Below are 25725 nucleotides of genomic sequence, written 5' to 3'. Positions count from 1 at the left end.
CTGAAGGCATTTGTAATGTCTGGAAGAGTTAAATAACAGATCGAAAGACCTGGATTTTTTTTACTTGAACATCCTGGAAGAAAACAAAAAAGTCTGGAAATAAAATCGGTTTTATTTGAAGTATTGTAAACAATGTCAGTTAAAAGCAATTTCTTCCAAGTATTACGGCCAATTTTTTTATCTCTTTTAGCCGTTTGTCCTTTTTCCCAGGCATTTTATTTAATTTTTTCTATTTTTCAGACAGTTCAAGTAAAATTCTTGTTTTTTTTTCCAGTCATTTAGAGCCATTAATTATTTCTTTCAGGCATTTCAAGGCTTTTTTTCAGGTATTTGAAGGAGTTTTATTTAAATTTTTGTAAGGCTTCCAAGTATTAATTCCATTAAGAATATGCTTAAAAGATGTCGATAAGACACGGTAATTTATTTGCATTCCCTGGAAAATATGAGGGAATATTACGAATTCCACAAAACTTACGTTATTCCTGTCTGAATTGCGGTTTTTCAAGTTTTAAATTCGTGATAATTTTTTTTTCCAGGTATTTTTGAATAATTTTTTATTTTGGAATTTGCATTAATTTTTTGTATGTACTTCGGGAATTTAAAGTCATTTTTTTAAATTAGCATTTTAATATATTATAATAATTAAATCCTGTGTTAAAAAACTGTAGAATTATTCGTCAATTGCGTGGAATAAAAAATATTTAATTCCAGGCAGTTATTTCTCTGTCTTCCTGCCCTTATAACATGCTTTCTGACAGTTTCTAACCCTCCAATTGCCTTGAATAAAGAAGTAACTTATTTTATTCCTGTGTATCTTTAATACTACGAAGCATAATAATATGTTACGATTAGAAATCGTGACATCTATAGCAGAACGAGCCGACAATTCAATTTGCATCATTTTTTTTTTTTAAGAAAAAAAACCGCATCGAGCGTAGCAATTTCAACTTTGCAAACCGCGGATAATACCAACTCGAAGCTCATAAACTTTTATTAGAATTTAATAAAAGCGTTAACCGTATAGTATGTAGAGCAACAAAGTCGTAAAAATGACCGGCGAGTTAATTCGCTCCTATAATATTTTCATTAGTATGCATGGGAAACGCTAGAGCGGCCGTCTCTATCTCTCTTCCACTCTTGCTGCGATCGTCGTCGATATTTTAATGCAAATTGCCATAGAACGGACGCAGATATTTTAAAAACCTGTTTCTGTTTTTTTTTCCTGCTAAAATCTGAATTAGCTGAAACGGCCCTTTTATGCATATGTCCCCTTACTATTAAGAGTGTTTGCAGAATGTCCCATTATGATGCTCGAAGGACCAAAAAAAAAAAGAAACCCTGAATGTAATAAACAGTACATACACACACCATAATCATCATCATAGCTCATATATGTATGCGTTCCAAAGTGCATATTAAAGTCTTATGCGGGGCACTCCTTTCTATCTTAAGATCCCATTGTCAACTATGAATTTATTACAGCGCTCTGTAGTGATACTCCCTTTTCATTGGCGTAGAGAAAAGAAAATTCATTGTTTGTAATGAAATGGAGCCATATTACATTCCATTTAATTTGCCATAAATATTACTGGAATACAGGATGAGGCTCCAGGAATCGCATCGAGCGATTTTAAGAAGACTATAATTCTGAAAATGATGAGAAGGACTCCTAAGCAATTTAAACCAGTCAATTTCTTTCCTCCTTGCAGACAGTCGACGCATTCCTAAGATTTATGATGCCTAAAATGCTCAAAAGTGGCTTCAAATGCCTAAAAATAATTCAAAATTACTCCGTTAAAACATATATACTGCTTTCAGGCATTTAAAGCCAGTTTTCAACCTTTTTGAGTAATTTTTTCTTTCTTCCAGGCAGTTGGGTTATTTTCAAGTTCCCTGAGGCCTAAAACCTTTAAAAATTACTGAAAAGTGACTTTAACTGCCTGGAAGTGATTCGAAATTTGTCTGAGAAGACCTAGACACGCCTTCCAGGCATTCGAAGCCGGTATTCAACTCTTTAAAGTCAGTTTTTCTTCCGTCCAGACAGTTGAAACATTTTTAAGTTCTTTAAGGCCTAAAACGCATAAAAATCACTCAAAAGTGACTTCAAATGCCTCAGAGAAATTCAAAATTACTTCGTCAAATCATATATACTGCTTCCAGGCATTTGAAGCTAGTTTTCAACTTTTTAAAGTAATTTTTTCTTCCTTCCAGGCAGTTGAAACATTTTTAAGTTCTATGAGGCCTACAACGCTTAAAAGTGATTCAAAATTGCTCTAATAAAAACTAGATATACCTTCCAGGCAGTTAAAGCCTGTTTTTAAGGCTTTAAAATCAATTTTTTTCTACTTATTCAAGGCAGTTGTATTATGTTTAAGTTCCTTGAGGCCTAAAACGTTTGAAAATTACTCAAAAGTGACTTTAACTGCCTGGAAATGATTTGAAATTAGTCTGAGAAGACTAGACACTTCTTCCAGACATTTGAAGCCAGTATTGAACTTTTTAAAGTCAGTTTTTCTTTCTTCCAGGCAGTTGAAACATTTTTAAGTTCTATGAGGCCTACAACGCTTAAAAGTGACTTCAACTGCTTGGAAGTGATTCGAAATTACTCTGAGAAAACCTAGGCACTCCTTCTAGGCATTTGAAGCCAGTTTTCAACTGTTTAAAGTCATTTTTTCTTCCTTCCAGGCAGTTGAATCATTTTCAAGTTCTATGAGGCCTACAATGCTTAAAAATACTTAAAAGTGACTTTAAATGCATGACAGTAATTCAAAATTACTTCGCCAAAAAATATATACTGCTTCCAGGCATTTTGAAGCTAGTTTTCTACTTTTTATAGTAATTTTGTCTTCCTTCCAGGCAGTTGAAACATTTTCAAGTTCTATGAGGCCTAGAACGCTTAAAAGTGACTTCAACTGCCTGAAAGTGATTCGAAATTACTCTGAGAAGAACTGGACACTCCTTCTAGGCAGCTGCAGCCAGTTTTCAACTTTTTAAAGTCAGTTTTTCTTCCTTCCAGGCAGTTGAAACATTTTCAAGTTCTTTGAGGCCTACAACGCTTAAAAGTGACTTCAACTGCCTGGAAGTGATTCGGAATTACTCTGAGAAGAACTAGACGCTCCTTCTAGGCATAGGGGTAAAAATAAATTGCTTTATAAAGTAGGTATTCGTTCTTAATTGGGGATAACGGTTGTAATTTCCTTAATAAATAAAAATTAACAAAGAAATAAATAGTAAATCCCTGGAAAAGTGGGAAATTCTGACACAAAAGTATTGTTCCAGGTATTTTTTGGAATATTTTCTCTTGTCTGTTTAAAAATAAAGATCCAAGAAAACTGTTAGAAATCCATCTGCCGGGACAGTTGATCAAATATTCAATTCTCTTGAGTTCTTCAAGAGCCTGAATGAAAAATACCTTATTAAATTAAATACTATAGCATTTTCAATATTTTAGGAAGGTTTTTTTTTTGGGTACGCCCATGGCAGCTCCACCTTCCCTTCGTCCTTATTGGCTCTAAGACACCCGTTGCCATAGCGACATAACAGTTTTTGAACACAACTGTTCAGTGGCGTACCACATTAATAAAATAAATCATTTTAATGAAGAATTTAGTTTTCGCACGTATTAAATAATTATTGACTGTCTCAATTATTTCTAGGATGAACTAAAACAAGTGCACCGACAATTAAAGGTCAAAGACGAAGAACTGGTGAGAGTTAACAGGATCAGGCAGGACGTAGAAGCCGCAGTGGAAGAAGATTTCAACTCTTTAAAGTCAGTTTTTCTTCCGTCCAGGCAGTTGAAACATTTTTAAGTTCTCTAAGGCCTAAAACGCTCAAAAGTGAATTCAAATGCCTGAAAATAATTCAAAATTACTCCGTAAAAAATATGTACTGCTTCCAGGCATTTTGAAGCTAGTTTTTAACTTTTTAAAGTCATTTTTTCTTTCTTCCAGGCAGTTAAAACAATTTTAAGTTCTATAAGGCCTAACACGCTTAAAAGTGACTTGAACTGCCTGGAAGTGATTCGAAATTTGTCTGAGAAGACCTAGACACGCCTTCCAGGCATTCGAAGCCAGTATTCAACTCTTTAAAGTCAGTTTTTCTTCCGTCCAGACAGTTGAAACATTTTTAAGTTCTTTAAGGCCTAAAACGCTCAAAAATCACTCAAAAGTGACTTCAAATGCCTCAGAGAAATTCAAAATTACTTCGTCAAAAAATATATACTGCTTCCAGGTATTTGAAGCTAGTTTTCAACTTTTTAAAGTAATTTTTTCTTCCTTCCAGGCAATTAAAACATTTTTAAGTTCTATGAGGCCTACAACGCTTAAAAGTGACTTCAACTACCTGGAAGTAATTCAAAATTGCTCTAACAAAAACTAGATATACCTTCCAGGCAGTTAAAGCCTGTTTTTAAGGCTTTAAAATCATTTTTTTTTCTACATATTCAAGGCAGTTGTATTATGTTTAAGTTCCTTGAGGCCTAAAACGTTTGAAAATTACTCAAAAGTGACTTTAACTGCCTGGAAATGATTTGAAATTAGTCTGAGAAGACTAGACACTTCTTCCAGGCATTTGAAGCCAGTATTGAACTTTTTAAAGTCAGTTTTTCTTTCTTCCAGGCAGTTGAAACATTTTCAAGTTCTATGAGGTCTACAATGCTTAAAAGTAACTTCAACTGCCTGGAAGTGATTCTAAATTACTCTGAGAAGAACTAGACACTCCTTCTTGGCATTCAAAGCCAGTATTCAACTCTTTAAAGTCAGTTATTTTTTCTTCCAGGTAGTTGAAACATTTTCAAGTTCTATGAGGCCTAAAACGCTCAAAAATCACTCAAAAATAACTCTAAATTCATGACAGTAATTCAAAATTACTTCGCCAAAAAACATATACTACTTCCAGGCATTTGAAATCACTTTTCTACCTTTTAAGGTAATTTTTTCTCCCTTCCAGGCAGTTGAAACATTTTTAAGTTCTGTGAGGCGTACAACGCTTAAAAGTGACTTCAACTACCTGGAAGTAATTCTAAATTACTCCGTCAAAAATTATATACTGCTTCCAGGCGTTTTGAAGCCAGTTTTCAACTTTTTAAAGTCATTTTTTCTTCCTTCCAGGCAGTTGAAACATTTTTAAGTTCTATGAAGCCTACAACGCTTAAAAGTGACTTCAACTGCCTGGAAGTGATTCGAAATTACTCTGAGAAGAACTGGACACTCTTTCTAGGCAATTGAAGCCAGTTTTTAACTCTTTAAGGTCAGTTTTTTTTCCTTCCAGGCAGTTAAAACATTTTCAAGTTCTTTCAGGCCTAAAATGCTAAAAAATCACCCAAAAGTGATTTTAACTACCTGGAAGTGATTCAAGGTGCATCCAAACAGGGAAAATACAAAACTACAGTAGTTAAGAATGACAATATCAAAAACTCACTTAGTTTTCTCCTTATTTTGAAATATGAATTAATTTGCATAAGGTGTTTTCATTTTTATGTTTTTTTAAAAAATTTTTACATGCTTTCTAAATCTTAGATGTGTATCCAAGTATCATTGTTTGTACATTTTGATAACGTCCTTAGAAGTTGCTGCAATACAGCACAACGATTTTCATAAGAGAATAATAGTACGGCAGTTTTTGAAGCGTGTATCCTCGAACTGTGATAACAGACTCTAAAACATGATTCAAAGATGTCACACCAGTATCAGGCTCACAAGAATCACAAGTAATTTGTGTGTCGTCAGCATATGATTGCATATGAGAATCTGAAACACTACCATATATGTCAAATAGATTTAATAAATATAAAAGAGATTACTATGAATCACATTCTCGTACTAGAAAACGCTTTATCTACGCGTACTTTTTGCTTTCTATTTTTCATTGGTTATGATTTGTCTAATATTGATGTTATGTTACTTTGTAGATTTTCGGTAGACGTTATCCTTTAGTTGTAAGTACCTTGTGGTGTCTGTAAGATGTTGGATAAATAATTAGTTATTAGTTCAATGATAATTTGGTAGGTATGTATTAATATTTATGAAATCCTTGTATATAAATTAGCTTTATAGGTTAACATTGAGCTATAGCTGACTTATAATTATTGCATCAATAAGACTAGAAGTATACTCCTTACTAGACTATTAATAAATACGAAGATTTTATTATTTAAAGAGAATTTTATTGTTGCTAGTTATGCGTAATATTCCCCCCTTACAATGAATTTTACGGTTAAAACGCACCTTGAACATTACTCCTCGCCTGACCGAAACATAACTTTCCGTATATAAAAAGGAGCAAGTGCAAGTTATTACCGGTGGGGCCCCATATATGGGACCGCACGCCTGGACGTCCACAATGGTTTCTTTAAATTCCGCACTAGCGATTACTTATGTAAAAATTTAAATTAGTCTGAGTAGCGTTGACACCTGTTTATGGAGGGCATATTTGTTATTGCAGAAAAATCAACAACGGTTTTTAGTTAATACTTAAGCGGATGACACATATACCCCATCTCTCCTTCTCTATCTTAAGATCGCCAAACAAACATGGAATTTCATCGTTTACGTATATCTGCTCCTATCAGGATCTCGTCGTCTCGGATATAGGGGTTATAACGTAGAACGATCGTCTCCTAATTATAACATTTTATTATTTTTTTATTGGGTGAACGAGTGGAACAGTAAATGCGCGGTTTTATGACCGCGCTTGGCCGCTTTAATAGGTTAATTAGGGCTAATAAGCATCTATACGGTGACGGGCATATTAGATGCGAACCATCGTACACAGTGACGGAGATGAAAATATGCGTTATAGGAGGCGGTTTTTGCAGCTTCCAAGGATAATTTCTTAATTTTTAGCATATCTTGAAAATCGGCTAAAAAGGAGGTTTTTTTCCATTTGTATACCACCCAATATAAGAATTTAATTAATTAAATTGATCCCATGCTCGTTTATGTTTTTTATTGTACAAGTGTCAAAAGGGTTGACAGAGTTGAAACAAAAAAATTGTAAAAGAGGCGTTTAAGAATTTCGTAAAAAGCGTCACGAGTCAACAAAATGGTCGCTTTGCACAGTAATGACGTATTTAAAGTAGTTTATATTATTATATTGGACCCATTTAGAGGCAATTGGTAACACTGTCAAGGATTATCATTTGCCTTAATTCTCAAATGTATGATGGATGTGACATCGATGTCCTACGCAAGAAACGTATTAATTTTTTTGATTCTTACTATTATTTGATCAATTAAGTAAAATTAAAATGAACATTAAAAAATATACACATTTATTTTGTCCAATTTATCTTTGATATTTTGAATGTTTTAGTAGAAGCAATTGGTAACATTGGCTAGGACTGTCAGCATTTACATAAAACCATATAGCGTCGGCATATGTCATGGCGTCGTCATTTTGTTTATTTGTTCTTCAGTTGGCACCGATCCGCCATTTTTAATTTGACCTCTGTGACGCATGTCAAAAGCTGATTAACTTTCCAATTCTTGCATATTTGATAAATTATCATATTTTGAATTTCGCGCCAAACACTAAAAAATTGCCTAACAAAGCTGAAAATTTAATCTAATATAACAGATACCTAAATTTTCATTTAAATTAATAAGAAAATAATTTAATGAGATTTATTTTTTAATTTACTAATAAATGAATTGTTCTTTCTATTTTTCTACTATTCTACTCCTTGTATATTTTAAAATATAAAGCATTTTATAAATAAAAAAAGTTTGACATGCACTGGTTTGCACACTGATGAATACCAAGAGATCTATCTAATACAAGATAAACAGAGATAGACCGTGGCAAATTCTAGAGACCATCAAAAGTTTAATCGAACTAATGTTTATTATTTTTTTATATTAAGCTGATTTTAAAGAAAATATAGATTAGTTTGTTTAGTGTATATTGTTTTATTTTTTCCAGATACTTTAAAGAGGCAGTTGGTAGCACTGTCTAGGATTGTCACTTGACTTACCTATAAGATGTAAGTTTTTTGTGTCACACATGTCCAGTGTGACGTAAACTTTTTGATTCTCAGTATTATTTAATTAAATTATTTCCCCGTTAGTTCAATTTAATTTTGTTATTTCGGATTTCGTGCCTTTATTTAGAGGAAACACTTAATTTTTTCCAAAAATGTTGGTCTCCCGTGGACATTATAATTGATTGACACATTATTCCACTTCTGTATATTAACGTTATCAAATTTATATGTCAAACAGCAACCATTAAAAATTTATATCGTGTATAAAGCGGCGCCATTTTGTTCATTTTTTCCTCAGTAGGTGATTTTTAATTTCACATCCGTGACGTATGCAAGAAGCTTATTAACTTTTAAAATTAAAATTTATAAAACAAAATCATGTATTATGCTGAAATTAATTATGATATTTTGAATTTCGCGCCATAATTTAGAGGCAATCGCTAGCACTAATCAGGACTGTCAAACATTCGACAGATGTCATTGTTTTCAAGGTAAATTCTTCTGTTTTGAGCTCGTTTTACTGGGTAATTATAAATAATTTACGCGTTGTTTGTACAGGTTGACGTCAACAAATTTAAACATTTGACGTAAAAAAAAACAAAAAAAAATCATGTTTAATGCTGTTAATAAGAGCGTTTTTTTTTTGTCCAGTTGGTACCTATCCGCCATTTTTAATTTGACAACTGTGACGTATGGATTAGAAGATCGATTCCGGGATTAATCCTGAAAATCCATAATATTGAAACTTCTTCATTTATTTACTTCAGAAATAGTTCGTAAAAAAAGTTATACCCAAGAAAGTGTTTCTCAAAAAATCCAAAGGGGTACCTATGGGAAAATGTTCATAATTTTGGTTTAATCAAAAGTTGTTCAGTATGTCAATGCGCATCAGACGCAATAGAAAAATAATTTTTAATTCTAACACTTTTCCGGAAAATTGGGAAAGACCTCTTAGCAGTTTCTCCTTATTTTTTCGAAAACTATTGAGAATATTGAAAATTTTATTTTAGCATTAAATTCACTATCAAAAACAGAACAAATCATATAGAATAATATTTAGTAGTAAACCTCAAAATAAAAGAGTTATGGAGAATTTTTAAAAAAATGGAAAAATTTTGAATGAAAAATTTGGGAAAAAAAAATTTGAAATTTAATTTTTTTGGAAACGATTTAATCACTTAAAAAACATTAAAAAAGTCTTATAAACATTTTTGGAAAAATGTACCTAAAGAAAGTTATACCCAATTTTCCAGTCTCCCTCAAAAATTCCAAAGGGGTACCCCTGGAAAAAAGTTCATAATTTTGGTTTTTATTTTTTTTTATAAAAACTATTGGTTGTAGAAAAAAATTGTTTAAATAAAAGTTGTTTGGAATATCAAAGCGCATCAGACGCAATAGAAAAATAATTTTTAGTTCTAACACTTTTCCGGAAAATTGGGAAAAACCTCTCAACAGTTTTCCTTCATTTTCTCGAAAACTATTATGAATATGAAAAATATTCTTTTAGCGTTGAATTCTCTATCAAAAATAGAACAAATCATATAAAGTAATATTTAGTCGTAAACCTCAAAATAAAAAAGTTATGGAGGATTTTTAAAAAATTTGGGAAAAATTTTGAATTAAAAATTTGGAAAAAAAAATATTGAAAAAAATAATTTTTTTTGTAAACGAATTAATCACTTAAAAAACATCAAAAAAGTCTTATAAACCTTTTTGAAAAAATGTACCTAAAGAAAGTTATACCCAATTTTCCAGTCTCCCTCAAAAACTCCAAAGGGGTACCCCTGGAAAAAAGTTCATAATTTTGGTTTTTATTTTTTTTTCTAGAAAACTATTGGTTGTAGAAAAAAATTGTTTAAATAAAAGTTGTTTGGAATGTCAAAGCGCATCAGACGCAATAGAAAAATAATTTTTAGTTCTAACACTTTTCCGGAAAATTGGGAAAAACCTCTCAACAGTTTTCCTTCATTTTCTCGAAAACTATTGGGAATATGGAAAATATTCTTTTAGCGTTGAATTCCCTATCAAAAATAGAACAAATCATATAGAATAATATTTAGTCGTAAACCTCAAAATAAAGGAGTTATGGAGGATTTTTAAAAAATTGGAAAAATTTTGAATGAAAAATTTGGAAAAAAAAATATTGATTTTTTTTTGAAAACGAATTAATCACTTAAAAAACATCAAAAAAGTCTTATAAACCTTTTTGGAAAAATGTACCTAAAGAAAGTTATTCCCAATTTTCCAAAATCTCCCTCAAAAACTCCAAAGGGTTACCCCTGGAAAAAAGTTCATAATTTTGGTTTCTATTTTTTTTCTGGAAAACTATTGGTTGTAGAAAAAAATTGTTTAAATAAAAGTTGTTTGGAATATCAAAGCGCATCAGATGCAATAGGAAAATAATTTTTAATTCCAACACTTTTCCGGAACACTGGGAAAAACCTCTTAGCAGTTTTTCCTTATTTTTTCAAAAACTATTGGGAATATGGGAATTTTTTTTTAACATTGTATTGCTATTCAAAAATAGAACAAATCATATAGAATTTACACGGTAAATAGAGCCTTTTGAAGTGGTTTTTTGAAAAAATCATATTTTAGCTATTAATTTACAAAACTGGATGATACTCTCGCAGATTACTAAAGAAGAGAGTAATCTAGGGCATGATTAAATTATACTCAATTATACCTAGGTCCATATTAAATTGGGAAATAAATGAGTATTTATATTTTATTAAAACTTGCACCTATTGCCTATCACTTTATTAATTTTTAGCAATATTTGATGAATGGGTACAATTTATTTTTGATATTTTGAATGTCGCGCCATTACTTAGGGCATTATTTGATGGTTGACAACGCTGCCTGGCTATACTGTATTTCAAATAGGTAGAGAGTAATAAAATGCACATGTCCGCGAGTTTTGTGGTAAACTTAGTACCTAGTTAATGTAGGATCGAACTCTATAAGATGGGTATAATTAGGTGCGATATTTAAATGTGACACAGATTAGTATAATATTTAACATAATTCAGGCACTTAAAGAGGCAATTGGTAACACGGTCCTCGACTGTCACTTGTCTTACCGATAAAATGAATGTACTTACCCTCTAATTTGACATCCATGACGTATGCACGAAGTGATTAAATTTTTTAAGTCCCAGTATTAAATTGTGTTCAATTTAATTTTGTTATTTTGAATTTCGCGCCAGTATAGAGAAGCTGTTGGTAGCACTGTCACTTGTCACATTTTTTTGACAGATGGCAGACATTTTTTTAAGCGAAATTGAATTCCGCGCTATCAGTTAAAAGTAGTTGGCAACACTTTTTAATGAGAATATCAATAAATGCGACGATTTAAATATGATAAAACCTAGACCCCTAATAAATTCACTATTTGACAGTTGAGAAGACAAAGATGGCAGAATATTATTGTGCAAGATGGACGAATTTGTAGAGTTGCCGCATAATTTCATAATTGTACAATTAAATCCGCTCAAGTCAATTTTATTGCTAGAATAACTTACAGACGTAACGCAATCGGTGTGCAATATTCTCATATTTCTTTGGTTTTTGTTTGTGCGCCAGGTGTTTCAGATTACATTAATTTCGCCACATTCGGAATTCCTGTTAAAAGCTGTAATTAGCGTACGATTACGATTTATCGGGAATTCAAAGGGTTTCCTGGTCAAATCGTAACGAAAATATGAAATTTATCAATTCGCGGAAGGAATTTTTCATTTCGAGATGATGGGATAAGCGCGGCACCGGTTCAAATTCTAAGCATATTTGAACGTTCTAGATGGAAAGCGGCACGTACTTGATCAAGAACCACTTTATAGTTGGAACTGTATTTGAAGGAATTTCAGATGAAATTATGATCTTATATATATGTGGCGAAGAAATATCTTTAAAGATCACAAGACAAAAAAATTGCGGTATTTTAAAAAATAAACTGGAGAGGAGGGAGAGGCTTATGGGGACTTATAATAAACACTGATAGAAACACGCTATAAAAAGAGGTATCCGAGTAAAACCAGTAATAATAATGATAATCTGAAAAGCAATTAATAATGAGCGAAGCGACACCCTGTATTTCCTTTCTTGGGTCACCACTTCTTGTCGCCTCGGTTGTCCTTGAAATTGTTGTTATTATTATTATGTGGAATCATAGTAGTACCAGTAGTTGATTAGTTTTAATGACAGAAAAAAATGTGGGAATCCAGTGCAAAGGCATATACAAGCGTCATTTTGAATTTGACATACTGTTATCAATGTCAATTCAAAATGGTGGATAGGTACCAACCGAGAAAAAAAAAGAAATTGATCTCTTGTAATAGGATTTTTTAAAATAGGTAAATATTAATTGTAGAGGAGGAATTAAGGCAAAACACCAATTTCGGAAAAAATAGAGTTAACCTTAAGAACATTAAAACATATTTGACGGGCAAGAAAAGTGGACAGTGATGCCAACTGTCTATAAATAATTAAATGATGGCGCGAAATTGAAATTATCTTAATTAAATCGAACAAAATATATATATATTTTTTCAAATTTTAATTTTACACAATTAATCAATTAATACTAATAATTAAAATAATGAATAAATTTTTTGCGTATGTACGTCATGGATGTCATATGGCGGATATGTAACACCTACAAAAAAAACAAATACATTTGACACACAAGGCAAGTGACAGTCCTATACAATGCCACTATACTCTAAATAAAGGAGCGACATTTAATGTGTCAAAACTAAATTGAACTAAGTACATGTTTCTTAATTTTGACTTTACTTTGTTAATCAAATTATATGAACGAAAAATCAAAAAAATTATAAGTTGTTTGCATACGCCATTAGTAGTAACTACACAAAAAAACAACAAAATTATCATCTGTCACACAACTGATAAACAAGACAAGTGTGATAGTCAGTGAAGTCTAGACAGTGTTGCCAACCGCCCTTAAACAATGGCACCAAAAATGAAAATTGAACGTCAAGAATGTCAAATTAAAAATAGATACCAACTGAAAAAAACCAACAAAATGGCGGCGCCTTATACACGATATAAACCATGATTACTATTTTATTTGTATTTTAGTTCAAATTATTAAATTTGATAACGTCAACATGTAAAAGTTATGATTGAGAACAATTACATAAAACAAGCTCAGACAAACTTTTTTGGAAAAAATAAAGTTAACCTTATCTGTTAAACATCTGACAGATAAGACAAGAGACAGTCCTGGACAGCAATGCCAACTGCCTCGAAATAATGGCGCGAAATTTAAAGTGTCAAAAATAATTTGAATAAAATCCATGTTTGTTCATTTTCATCCAAAAATTAATACGCTTTTTGTATATGTCAAGGATGTCGTACTAGCGGATAAGTAGCAACTACAAGAAAAAACAACAAATTTAAGATCAAGTCATATATTCAGTTCTAGACATTGATGCCAATTACCTCTAAATAGTGCCGCAAAATTCGAAATATTTAAATTAAATTGAAATGAATGAAAAATCATTCAATCAAATAATAGTAAGGATTAAAAACTTTACGTCATGGATGCCCAAATACCAACTCCACAAAAAAAAACAAAAAAATTATTTTACAATTACAAAAAGTAATAATAATAATAATAATAATAATATCTTTATTTAGCAAAAAGCTGCATTTAATTAAAACATAAATAAAAAGGAGTTTTAAATAAATTGTTCTTGATTTATATTTCTTACGAATTTTTTAATTTGGATTAAAATAATTTTTCTTTTTAAAGGATTGCTATTTTATTCATTTTTCACGTCAAATTGTTAAATTTGATTACGGCAACGTACAGAAAAACGTGTGAAATAATGAATTATGATTTCGAAGTAAAATAAGCTCAAACAAACATTTTTGGAAAAAATTAAGTTAAACTTAAAAATATTGACACATGTCAAACATCTGACAGATAAGACAGTAATAATAAGTTGGACAGTAATGCCCACCCGCTCGAAATATTGGCGCGAAATTTAAACTGTCAAAAATAAATTAAAGAAAAGACATGTTTCTTTATCCTAATTTCAGTCCTAGACAGTGTTACCAATCGCCTCTTAAACAATGGACGAAAATAAAATGGAACATAATCGATATGTGCTAACCTTCTTAAACCTAACAATGGCTTAGTTTAATTAAGCATACAGAAAACGAACTTTCAGGACACAAAATCCCCTAAAAAAAAATAGAAACTATAGACAACGGTAAATTGAAATAATGGCAAATTAACTTCACACCAATGGTCGGATATAAGCCAACCGATCCGACAATGGTAATGGTTTAATTTCACAAAAGCCCAATTTTTTTCTGCGTCTCTCTCTCATGTATTGATTGACTTTCCACCTTAATCAAACGCATTAGCGTCGTTTTGTGTGTATATTAAACCAAAACTGGGAAATAAATTAGACGCGTTCGATTCATGCTGACTAAGCGAATAATAATTTTTTAAAAATTACAATATGCGCGCGCCATCTATTGCCTTGAGTCGAGTTGGGTGTCCTTTAAGGCCGAGAGAGAGAGAGATGAGATTTACCGAGAGAAAAATGACGGTAACAATACTCTAATCACGCATACACACACATTACGATTGTTATTCACACATATCATCTCTTGGAGGTGGTTTTAATGGACAGTGACGTACAGTGCGGTACGATAAGTTTGTTCAAGAATTTAACTCGAGGATGCATCTGTCATCTGTCGTTTGTCTTCTGTCATTTGTCATTTAAAATCTCATGACTTCTATGTAAAGAAATAATGGGAATTTATTAAACAAAGAACGGGAATGCAATTTATTACGAGAAATTCTAAACGATCAACGGCAACTGTAGGAAACTAACTTGTTGCATTTTTTTTATCTCAGTTTTATGACTAATGGTGTAAGGAAACGGGTCAGAAAGAGCAAAAGGGAAAAAAACCCGTTTGACAGATAGTACCGGCGGTTTACTAGGGCGGTGAAGGTATTGGAACTGGAACGCGAATAACACGGCAATCTATTATTATATGGAATTTTATTTTTTATCAGGCGATGGTATTTGAGAAATTCACGGTTGTTTTATTTATTAAAACCTGAACCGTGGCCGGTTCGTAGAAGTTTAAATTATGCCCGGGATATTCGGTTTGGAAATGTTAAAGGGTTCGGATATTGGAACGCGGTTTTTGTCTAATGAAATCGATATAAAATTGAAAAATTAATCTTGAAAGTTTGAATCGGTAATCCTAGGGTCAAAATGCTCATATCTCTAAAACCAAGCAAGTTAGAGGTGTGAAATATTGAACAGAAATTCTTCTAAAAAAATTATTGGACACCTATTTTAGCATTTTTCCCAAAAATTATTTTTTAATAAATTAATTAACCTTGAAAGTTCAAAAATAGATTTTATTTTATATGAAATTCCTAGGGACAAAATGCCCATATCTCTGAAACCAAGCAAGTTAGAGATGTGAAATTTGGAACACAGCTTCTTCTAATAAAATTATTGGACACCTATTTCAGCGTTTTTTCCAAAAAATATTTTCTAATTAATTAATTAACCTTGAAAGTTTAAAAATAAATTTTATTTTATATGAAGGGACCAAATGCTCATATCTCTAAAACCAAACAAGTTAGAGATGTGAAATTTGAAACACAGCTTCTTCTAATAAAACTATTGAACACCTATTTCAGCATTTTTTCCAAAAAATATTTTCTTATTAGTTAATTAACCTTGAAAATTCAAAAATTAATTTTATTTTATATGAAGGGACAAAATGCTCATATCTCTGAAACCAAGCAAGTTAGAGATGTGAAATTTGGAACACAGCTTCTTCTAATAAAATTATTGGACACCTATTTCAGCATTTTTTCCAAAAAATATTTTCTAAGTAGTTAATTAACCTTGAAATTTCAAAAATAAATTTTATTTTATATGTAGGGACAAAATGCTCATATCTCTGAAACCAAGCAAGTTAGAGATGTGAAATTTGGGACACAGCTTCTTCTAATAAAATTATTGGACACCTGTTTCAGCGTTTTTTCCAAAAATCATTTTTTAATTAATTAATTAACCTTGAAAGTTGAAACATAAATTTTATATTATATGAAATTCCTAGGAACCAAATGCCCATATCTCTGAAACCAAGCAAGTTAGAGATGTGAAATTTGAAACACAGCTTCTTCTAATAAAACTATTGGACACCTATTACAGCGTTTTTTCCAAAAATCATTTTTTAATTAATTAATTAACCTTGAAAGTTCAAAAATAAATTTTATTTTATATGTAGGGACAAAATGCTCATATCTCTGAAACCAAGCAAGTTAGAGATGTGAAATTTGAAACACAGCTTTTTCTAATAAAATTATTGGACACCTATTTCAGCGTTTTTTCCAAAAATTATTTTTTAATTAAATAAAAAACCTTGAATATTCAAAAATAAATTTTATTTTATATGTAGGGACAAAATGCTCATATCTCTGAAACCAAGCAAGTTAGAGATGTGAAATTTGGAACACAACTTCTTCTAATAAAATTATTGGACACCTATTTCAGCGTTTTTTCCAAAAATTATTTTTTAATTAAATAAAAAACCTTGAATGTTCAAAAATAAATTTTATTTTATATGAAGGGACAAAATGCTCATTTCTCTGAAACCAAGCAAGTTAGAGATGTAAAATTTGAAACACAGCTTCTTCCAATAAAATTATTGGACACCTACTTCAGCGTTTTTTCCAAAAAATATTTTCTAATTAGTTAATTAACCTTGAAATTTCAAAAATAAATTTTATTTTATATGAAGGGACAAAATGCTCATATCTCTGAAACCAAGCAAGTTAGAGATGTGAAATTTAGAACACGGCTTCTTCTAATAAAATTATTGGACATCCGTTTCAGCGTTTTTTCCAAAAATTATTTTTTAATTAATTAATTAACCTTGAAAGTTCAAAAATAAATTTTATTTTATATGAAGGGACAAAATGCTCATATCTCTGAAACCAAGCAAGTTAGAGATGTAAAATTTTAAACTCAGATTCTTCTAATAAAAATATTGAATACCTGTTTCAGCGTTTTTTCCAAAAATTATTTTAAAATTAATTAATTAACCTTGAATATTAAAAATGATTTTTTTAATTAAATTCCTAGGCAAAAAGTGCTCATATCTCTAAAACCAAGCAAGTTAGAAACGTGAAATTTGGAACACATCTTCTTCTAATAAAATAATTAGACACCTATTTAAGCGTTTTCACCAGAAATAACAAAAACATCTTTTAAAGTCAAAAAAACAAAATGCCCAAGACTTATTTAGTAATCAAGGCAATTTACCATATACGGAGGCATACGCGGACAAAAAAAAATAAAAAAAAGAAAAACGATCCGCGAAAGCAACCGATTCAGAGCGCGTCCGGGCATTTTTTGCCATTTCAAATGATAAACGCCGTATCAAATATGAAAGAGTGGTTGCGGATATACCTTAAGAAATAACTTGTAGAATATCCCACGTTACAAGTTACCCGAGAGTAGAAGAAGTAGTAGAAGTAGAAGAACGTATGTTTTATTTATTTTTCGTATTCTCTTTTAATGTACGCGTGTATTTATTTATTAATAAAAGGGTCTCCTATGTACAGGGTGTCACACCATCCTGCAGAACAACATTTTTAATCATTTTTCCCATTTACATTCACGAAGCGTAACGGAAGTTCCCATGGCTCCCAAGGACATCCTGCCAAGATAAACCCCACTCGATTTCAACGCCGTAATGTTAGATTTATGAATGGAAATGCTTACTCGACAGTACTTACTACTATAAGACCTTATCTTTGCAGGAAGTATCGTTATTTTACTGCTAATAAAGAATTTAAAAAATGAGTATCTAATCGTAACAAAAACATCTTTTTTTTTTGATGATCTAAAGGAAGTCGATAATGTGAACACAACATCTAAGAACGTCCAAATTTGGTCTTATAAAATGACAAAAAGAGCACTTACCTCTTTTAATCCATCAAGTCTGCCCAAACTTCTGGCTTGCCTTAATCCAGAAGTAATCCCTCTGCCTTTCTTCCTTCTTTCCAAAAGTCGTGGTTTCCTAGAAGGAGTGATGGCCGGCTCACAGTCCTCAGGATCCGAATGCACTTCCGGACAATGGTAAGTGCTCCTCCTTCTCGAGTTAGGACTCGTTATACGATCAAAAAAGTTCTCGAACATTTTTTTGAACGTTTTTATAGGACGTAGCTGTTTAAGGCGCCGCTAGGGTGGACATTATCGTATGTCTAGAAGTAAAAAAAAAATGTTTTAATTTCAAGTTAGTGCAGTTAATTAAGAAGCTTCCAAATTTCACATCTCTAACTTGCTTGTTTTAAGAAATATGAGCATTTTGCATTATAAATGTCATGATCATCTTAAAATTGCAAGATTACAGACGTGAAGCTTCAATTCATTATGATTGTCACTTAGATGAGTGGTTGTTTATCTGTCACTTGATCGACTAATGACATTAATAAGTTGAGTACGATGCCTCTGATTGACACTTCTGAAGTTGTCACTTGTCATTTAAGTGACATAAGATCGGTTGTTTATCTGTCATTTTATTGAAGTTAAGTAGAGCACCAGGGGCTTAGCTGTACCGTTTTTTTAATTGTTTGTGCGTATATATATATTGTTTTTTTTGGTAAATCAGCTTTAAATTTTTATTACTTTGTAATTAATTAAACTGAGATTAACTAGCTAAGACTGTTTGCTGTTTTGTTTTTTAATTAAAAATTTGCTACGACCCTGGATTATTTCGACATCTGTGGTTCAAGATAAGAAGAAGAATACCTTTTTTTAACCCATCATTTAACTACCAAGTACCAAAAAAAAAAGAAGCAGAAGAATTCTGCCTTTTGTAAAATTGCTCAAAAAAGCAAATGTTTTTAACCAAGAAGAACACTCTCTTTAGCCCATTAAGTATAAGAAAAGAAGAAGTAGAAAACAAATTAATTAGAAATTTTCCTGATGATCCTGAACTATTTTAACATCTATAAACAAGAAAAGATGACTTTTTCTCACCCACTAACTACAAAGCATCAAAAAAGAAGAAGCAGAAGAATTTTGACATCTGTAAACAAGAAAAGAAGAAGATTCTTTTTAATCTATTAACTACCAAGTATCGATGAAGTAGAATTAAATTTTTTTTCTTGGGTGACATTTTAGAAGATTTCTTAAAAACCAATAATTTCTCAGAAAATTTATAGAGAGATAAAAGGAACCCCTAATATTTCCCTATCCAACGTCATTTAAATTACCTCCCTAACTAACACAATAAAAAAGTTACAACCAATTTTGTTGAAGGACAATATTTTTTTCAACTGACAGGCGCCATTTTGAAATATATCTTAAAAATTAATACTTTTTGAGAAACTTCGTGAAGCCTTAAAAGAACATTCAATCTTTCTCTATCTAAGGCCATTCGAATCACTTTCCTAGCTAAAATAGTAAAGGAGTTATAGCCAATTTTGTTAAGGGCTAATATTTTTTTCAATTGTCGGACGCCATTTTGGCACATATCTCAAAAACTAATAATGTCTCAAAAAATTTATTAAGACATAAAAACAACCTTTAACCTGTCCCTAACCAACGCTGTTTAAATCTTCTTCCTAACTAACATAATTAATATGTTACAACCTATTTTGTTACAGAACAATTTTTTTTCAACTGTCGGACTCCATTTTTGCAAATATCTCAAAAATTAACAATTTCTTAGAAAATTTATAGAGACATGAAATGAACCTCTAGTTTTTTGCTAGCCAGAAATACTCAAATGACTTCCGTGACTAAAATAATAAAAGACTTACAATCAATTTTGTCAAAGGCCAATATTTTTTTCAATTGCCGGACTCCATTTTGGACTATATCTCAAAAGCTAATAATTTCTCAGAAAATATGTAGAGACATGAAATGAACCTCTAGTTTTTACTAGCCAGTAACACTCAAATGATTTTCGTGACTAAAACAATAAAAGACTTACAGAGAATTTTGTTAAAGATTCCTGGGTCTCAGATAGGTTTTCATGCCAAAAAGGGGTTCAAAAGTCGATTATTTGAGTTTCTACCTCATCTCACGTCTCTAATATGCCTTCGATCATCTTGAGATGTTACTTTTTGTATGAAATTGAACCAACTACAGACGTAAAGCATCAATTAATTACGATCGTCAATGATTCCTGGGTCTCAAATGGGTTTTAATGCCAAAAAGGGGGTCAAAAGTCGATTATTTGAGTTTCTACCTCATCTCACGTCTCTAATATGCGTTGGATCATCTTGAAATGTTAGTTTTTGTATGTAATTAGGCCAAACAAAGACGTAAAGCATCAATTCATTACGATCGTCAATGATTCCTGGGTCTCAAATGGATTTTCATGCCAAAAAAGGGGTCAAAAGTCGATTATTTGAGTTTCTACCTCATTTCACGTCTGTAATATGCGTTGGATCATCTTGAAATGTTACTTTTTGTATGTAATTGAACCGACTACAGACGTAAAGCATCAATTCATTACGATCGTCAATGATTCCTGGGTCTCAAATGGGTTTTCATGCCAAAAAGGGGGTCAAAAGTCGATTATTTGAGTTTCTACCTCATTTCACGTCTCTAATATGCCTTGGATCATCTTGAGATGCTACTTTTTGTAAGAAATTGAACCAACTACAGACGTAAAGCATCAATTAATTACGATCGTCAATGATTCCTGGGTCTCAAATGGGTTTTCATGCCAAAAAGGGGGTCAAAAGTTGATTATTTGAGTTTCTACCTCATCTCACGTCTCTAATATGCCTTGGATCATCTTGAAATGATACTTTTTGTAAGTAATTGAAACAATTACAGACGTAAAGCATCAACTCATTACGATCGTCAATGATTCCTGGGTCCCAAATGGGTTTTCATGCCAAAAAGGGGGTCAAAAGTCGATTATTTGAGTTTCTACCTCATTTCACGTCCCTAATATGCCTTAGATCATCTTGAGATGTTACTTTTTGTATGAAATTGAACCAACTACAGACGTAAAGCATCAATTAATTACGATCGTCAATGATTCCTGGGTCTCAAATGGGTTTTAATGCCAAAAAGGGGGTCAAAAGTCGATTATTTGAGTTTCTACCTCATCTCACGTCTCTAATATGCCGTGGATCATCTTGAAATGCTACTTTTTGTATGTAATTGAGCCAATCACAGACGTAAAGCATCAATTTATTATGATCGTCAATGATTCCTGTGTCTCAAATGGGTTTTCATGCCAAAAAGGGGCTCAAAAGTCGATTATTTGAGTTTCTACCTCATCTCACGTCTCTAATATGCCTTTCGATCATCTTGAAATGTTACTTTTTGTACGTAATTGAACCGATTACAGACGTAAAGCATCAATTCATTACGATCGTCAATGATTCCTGGGTCTTAAATGGGTTTTCATGTTAAAAAGGGGGTCAAAAGTCGATTATTTGAGTTTCTACCTCATCTCACGTCTCTAATATGCATTGGATCATCTTGAAATATTACTTTTTGTATGTAATTGAATCGACTACAGGCGTAAAGCATGAATTTATTACGATCGTCAATGATTCCTGGGTCTCAAATGGGTTTTAATGCCAAAAAGGGGGTCAAAAGTCGATTATTTGAGTTTCTACCTCATTTCACGTCTCTAATATGCATTGGATCATCTTGAAATAATACTTTTTGTATGTAATTGAATCGACTACAGGCGTAAAGCATGAATTTATTACGATCGTCAATGATTCCTGGGTCTCAAATGGGTTTTAATGCCAAAAAGGGGGTCAAAAGTCGATTATTTGAGTTTCTACCTCATTTCACGTCTCTAATATGTCGTGGATCATCTTGAAATGTTACTTTTTGTATGTAATTGACCCGACTACAGACGTAAAACATCAACTCATTACGATCGTCAATGATTCCTGGGTCTCAAATGGGTTTTCATGCCAAAAAGAGGGTCAAAAGTCGATTATTGAGTTTCTACCTCATCTCACGTCTCTAATATGCCTTCGATCATCTTGAAATGTTACTTTTTGTATGCAATTGAACCGATTACAGACGTAAAGCATCAATTCATTACGATCGTCAATGATTCCTGGGTCTCAAATGGGTTTTCATGCCAAAAAGGGGGTCAAAAGTCGATTATTTGAGTTTCTACCTCATCTCACGTCTCTAATATGCCTTGGATCATCTTGAAATGTTACTTTTTGGATGTAATTGAACCGACTACAGACGTAAAGTATCAATTCATTATGATCATCAATGATTCCTGGGTCCCAAATGGGTTTTCATGCCAAAAAGGGGCTCAAAAGTCGATTATTTGAGTTTCTACCTCATCTCACGTCTCTAATATGCCTTGGATCATCTTGAAATGTTACTTTTTGTATGAAATTAAACCAACTACAGACGTAAAGGATCAATTCATTACGATCGTCAATGATTCCTGGGTCTCAAATGGGTTTTAATGTCAAAAAGTGGGTCAAAAGTCGATTATTTGAGTTTTTACCTAATCTCACGTCTCTAATATGCCGTGGATCATCTTGAAATGCTACTTTTTGTATGTAATTGAGCCAATTACAGACGTAAAGCATCAATTCATTACGATCGTCAATGATTCCTGGGTCTCAAATGGGTTTTCATGCCAAAAAGGGGGTCAAAAGTCGATTATTTGAGTTTCCACCTCATCTCACGTCTCTAATATGCCTTGGATTATCTTGAAATGTTACTTTTTGTATGAAATTAAACCAACTACAGACGTAAAGGATCAATTTATTACGACCGTCAATGATTCCTGGGTCCCAAATGGGTTTTCATGCCAAAAAGGGGGTCAAAAGTCGATTATTTGAATTTCTACCTCATCTCACTTCTCTAATATGCCTTGAATCATCTTAAAATGTCACTTTTCGTATGTAATTAAACCAATCACAGACGTGAACCATCAATTCATTACGATCGTCAATGATTCCTGGGTCTCAGATAGGTTTTCATGCCAAAAAGGGGGTCAAAAGTCGATTATTTGAGTTTCTACCTCATCTCACGTCTCTAATATGCCTTGGATCATCTTGAAATTAAAATATATGAACATTTTATTGCCAGAAATATTATCAATCAATCAATCTTTTTAACTTCCAAGCCGAATTTCTTCATTTTAATCGTGTTATGACACTGGTACCAGATGGAATGCGAGGTACCTCGACCCCCCTTTGATCGCGTTAGAAATTCAAATCAGACACGTGCCCAGTGTGGCATCACAATGAATCCGAGACGTCGCACACCGAAGCATAAATTACAACATGAAACTTGTGTGACTGATTTGAATGTTAAACGAACACGGAGCAAATATGCAACGTGGATTCGGCTTTATTTGAGATACATTAAAATCTAAGAGGAATTGGGGGAATAGTGGAGAAAGAAATTTAATAAGTACCTACACAGTGTGTTAATATAGGCTGATTCTAATAATGATACTAATGCTCATAAGTTAATTCTTTTATAAAATAACGTGCCGTATATAGACGAATACGTTTTCCTTTCTAAAAACAGTACCGATGCACCCAAAGCTCGAAGAATACGAAGCGAAGACAACCACAATATTTGCTAGACACTTAGAAGTGGTGGTACCAGTAGATCGAGAGGAGCTTCTTCAGCGGGTAATTGTTCTGTGACGAGTACGAAGAGTCGAGGTCGACTGTGCGAATCGGCGAACAGGTTGAAGATGACCTTTTAAGTTTGCCGACGATAATGTTGACGATGATCGTCAACATTAACGTCTAACTTATTCGTTTCTCGTTATGGCTGAATCGATATTCTTTTGTCGTCTCTTACTGTGAAAATGTTATTGGCATTTATGGTTTTTCTTTAAATGATAATAACAACTTGTATAAAAATCATAATAGACCCCTTGACGTAGTACTGTTTTTCAGCTAATTTTTTCCAACTAATTCAATGGTGAAATTCTTCTGAAAGGCTTAAGGTAGCATAGCATGGAAGTATGGGCAGTTTGTTTGCTTGCAACATCTCTGATGCAATGAGGCTTATGTAGGAATTGCAAAAAAATACTTTGTAATGTCATAAAAACTTGTCATTTAATTTGACAAAAAAATATTGTTGCTGAAAAATGTAATGGCAAGGCAACGCCGTATAATCCCTTTGTTCTTGCCGCCGACATAAGGAATCACTGCCAGTGACGTCGTAAAAAAATATTTACATGATAAATATCTCCAAATTTAAAATGTGCTTCCTAAATTTGTCAATAACAATATTCACCTTTTTTTTGAAGGGGTGATCGTCAATATGAAGAATGTATGCACAATTTATAGTACGTTATTTATTATGTGATTAGGAAAAAGTTATTAGTTCTGCATTGCAGTAAAAATATCTTCCTATTTTTAAGAGCAGCATTTATCCTAATCACACAATAAATAACGTAAAATGTGCATACACTTTTCATATTGACGATCACTTCTTCAAGAAAAAGGTGAATATTGTTATTGACAAATTTAGGAAGAACATTTTAAATTTGGAGATAGATGTAACTGTTTGGAAGCTTACCGAGATTAATGAATAGAATCTCGTATAAGGCTAGAAGCTTCTTGTAATTTGCTTAATTTATTAATAAATGTGAAGAGTACAAACACGAAAATTAAATAAAAATATGTGCAACCTTTCATGGGTTGTTTGTTTACCTTGTCTTAGAAAAGTGAAGGTATTTATGTAATGCAATTTATTGTTCTAGTTCTGAAGATGATTTAAAGGTTGAAACGTCGGCAATTTTTCTCTAAAAATTAATCTCTAAGAATCTCGGAAACTAGGCTAGGTACAACCTTCTGGATCGTTTCATTGGATTTAGAAGAATGAAAATGTGTAGTACCCTGGAATTTTTCAAATACAACCTCATAATTTTTTTCAGAATTGAAAGGACAAGCGTAATTTCTCATGGGAACTGTAAACTGGAGTCAAATGTGGAAGCCAAAGTAAGCAAAACCTAGAGAAGATCTAACCAAAAGAACTAATTTAACCCATTACATCAAGGTTAATAGTTGAATCCTCAGAAAGTCTGTGTTAATAATGGTTAAGATTATGGTACTAATAAAACCTGAATTTGCCTTTTTATGGTCCTTACTTCTTAGTTAGTCCTTCATGACTTATAGCTCCACTACAAACTATACAGAAAATACTTTAGAATCTCTTGGCTACAGCCCAAAAGTTGACAGGCGGCACAGATGTCAAAATGACATTGACAGTTAAACACAACTTAAACGTCATCGAATTTTTTATCTCAATATGTGACATTTTTTTACTCTATAAAAAATAGTTGGAATTATTTGTTTACCGTAAAAAAATCACACACAATTTAATAAAATGAAATATTTAATATTTTTATGTTTTCAACTTTCAAAATTCATTATTTGATACTTTGTCTAGCTACGGTCCTGATTTAAATGTCAACTGTCATCGGATTTTCGACAGGTGACATTAGAACCAGGATCGTACTAAGCGACAAGACATTAACAATTACGTAAGTATATTAAGTAAAATTGCCTAAGAATTAATTTTAATTTTAAGAGGGTTTGTATTGATTTATATTTTTTAATTAAATTTTTCTAAATCTTACCTACAGTCGGCCCTGTTTTTTATTTCAACGACATTTGTCACAGTGACATTTAACCAATTATTTAAATGTCAACTGTCATCGGACTTTTTACAGGTGGCATT

General features: G+C 32.1%; 1 protein-coding gene across 1 annotated transcript in view; it reads right to left on the bottom strand.

Moving 5' to 3' along the window:
• Nucleotides 1-25725, bottom strand: part of LOC126736988 (rho GTPase-activating protein 20-like) — a 200992-nt gene that overhangs the window by 141485 nt on the left and 33782 nt on the right. The window contains exon 2 of the mRNA XM_050441645.1: nucleotides 17980-18260. Coding sequence (XP_050297602.1) covers nucleotides 17980-18195 — 216 coding nt within the window. The 5' untranslated portion in view covers nucleotides 18196-18260. The remainder of the gene's footprint in view (nucleotides 1-17979; nucleotides 18261-25725) is intronic.

Source organism: Anthonomus grandis, chromosome 6, assembly GCF_022605725.1.
Source record: "Anthonomus grandis grandis chromosome 6, icAntGran1.3, whole genome shotgun sequence".
Lineage (NCBI taxonomy): Eukaryota > Metazoa > Arthropoda > Insecta > Coleoptera > Curculionidae > Anthonomus > Anthonomus grandis.
Note: the sequence above shows the minus strand (reverse complement) of the source record. Positions and strands in the feature narration are given on the sequence as shown.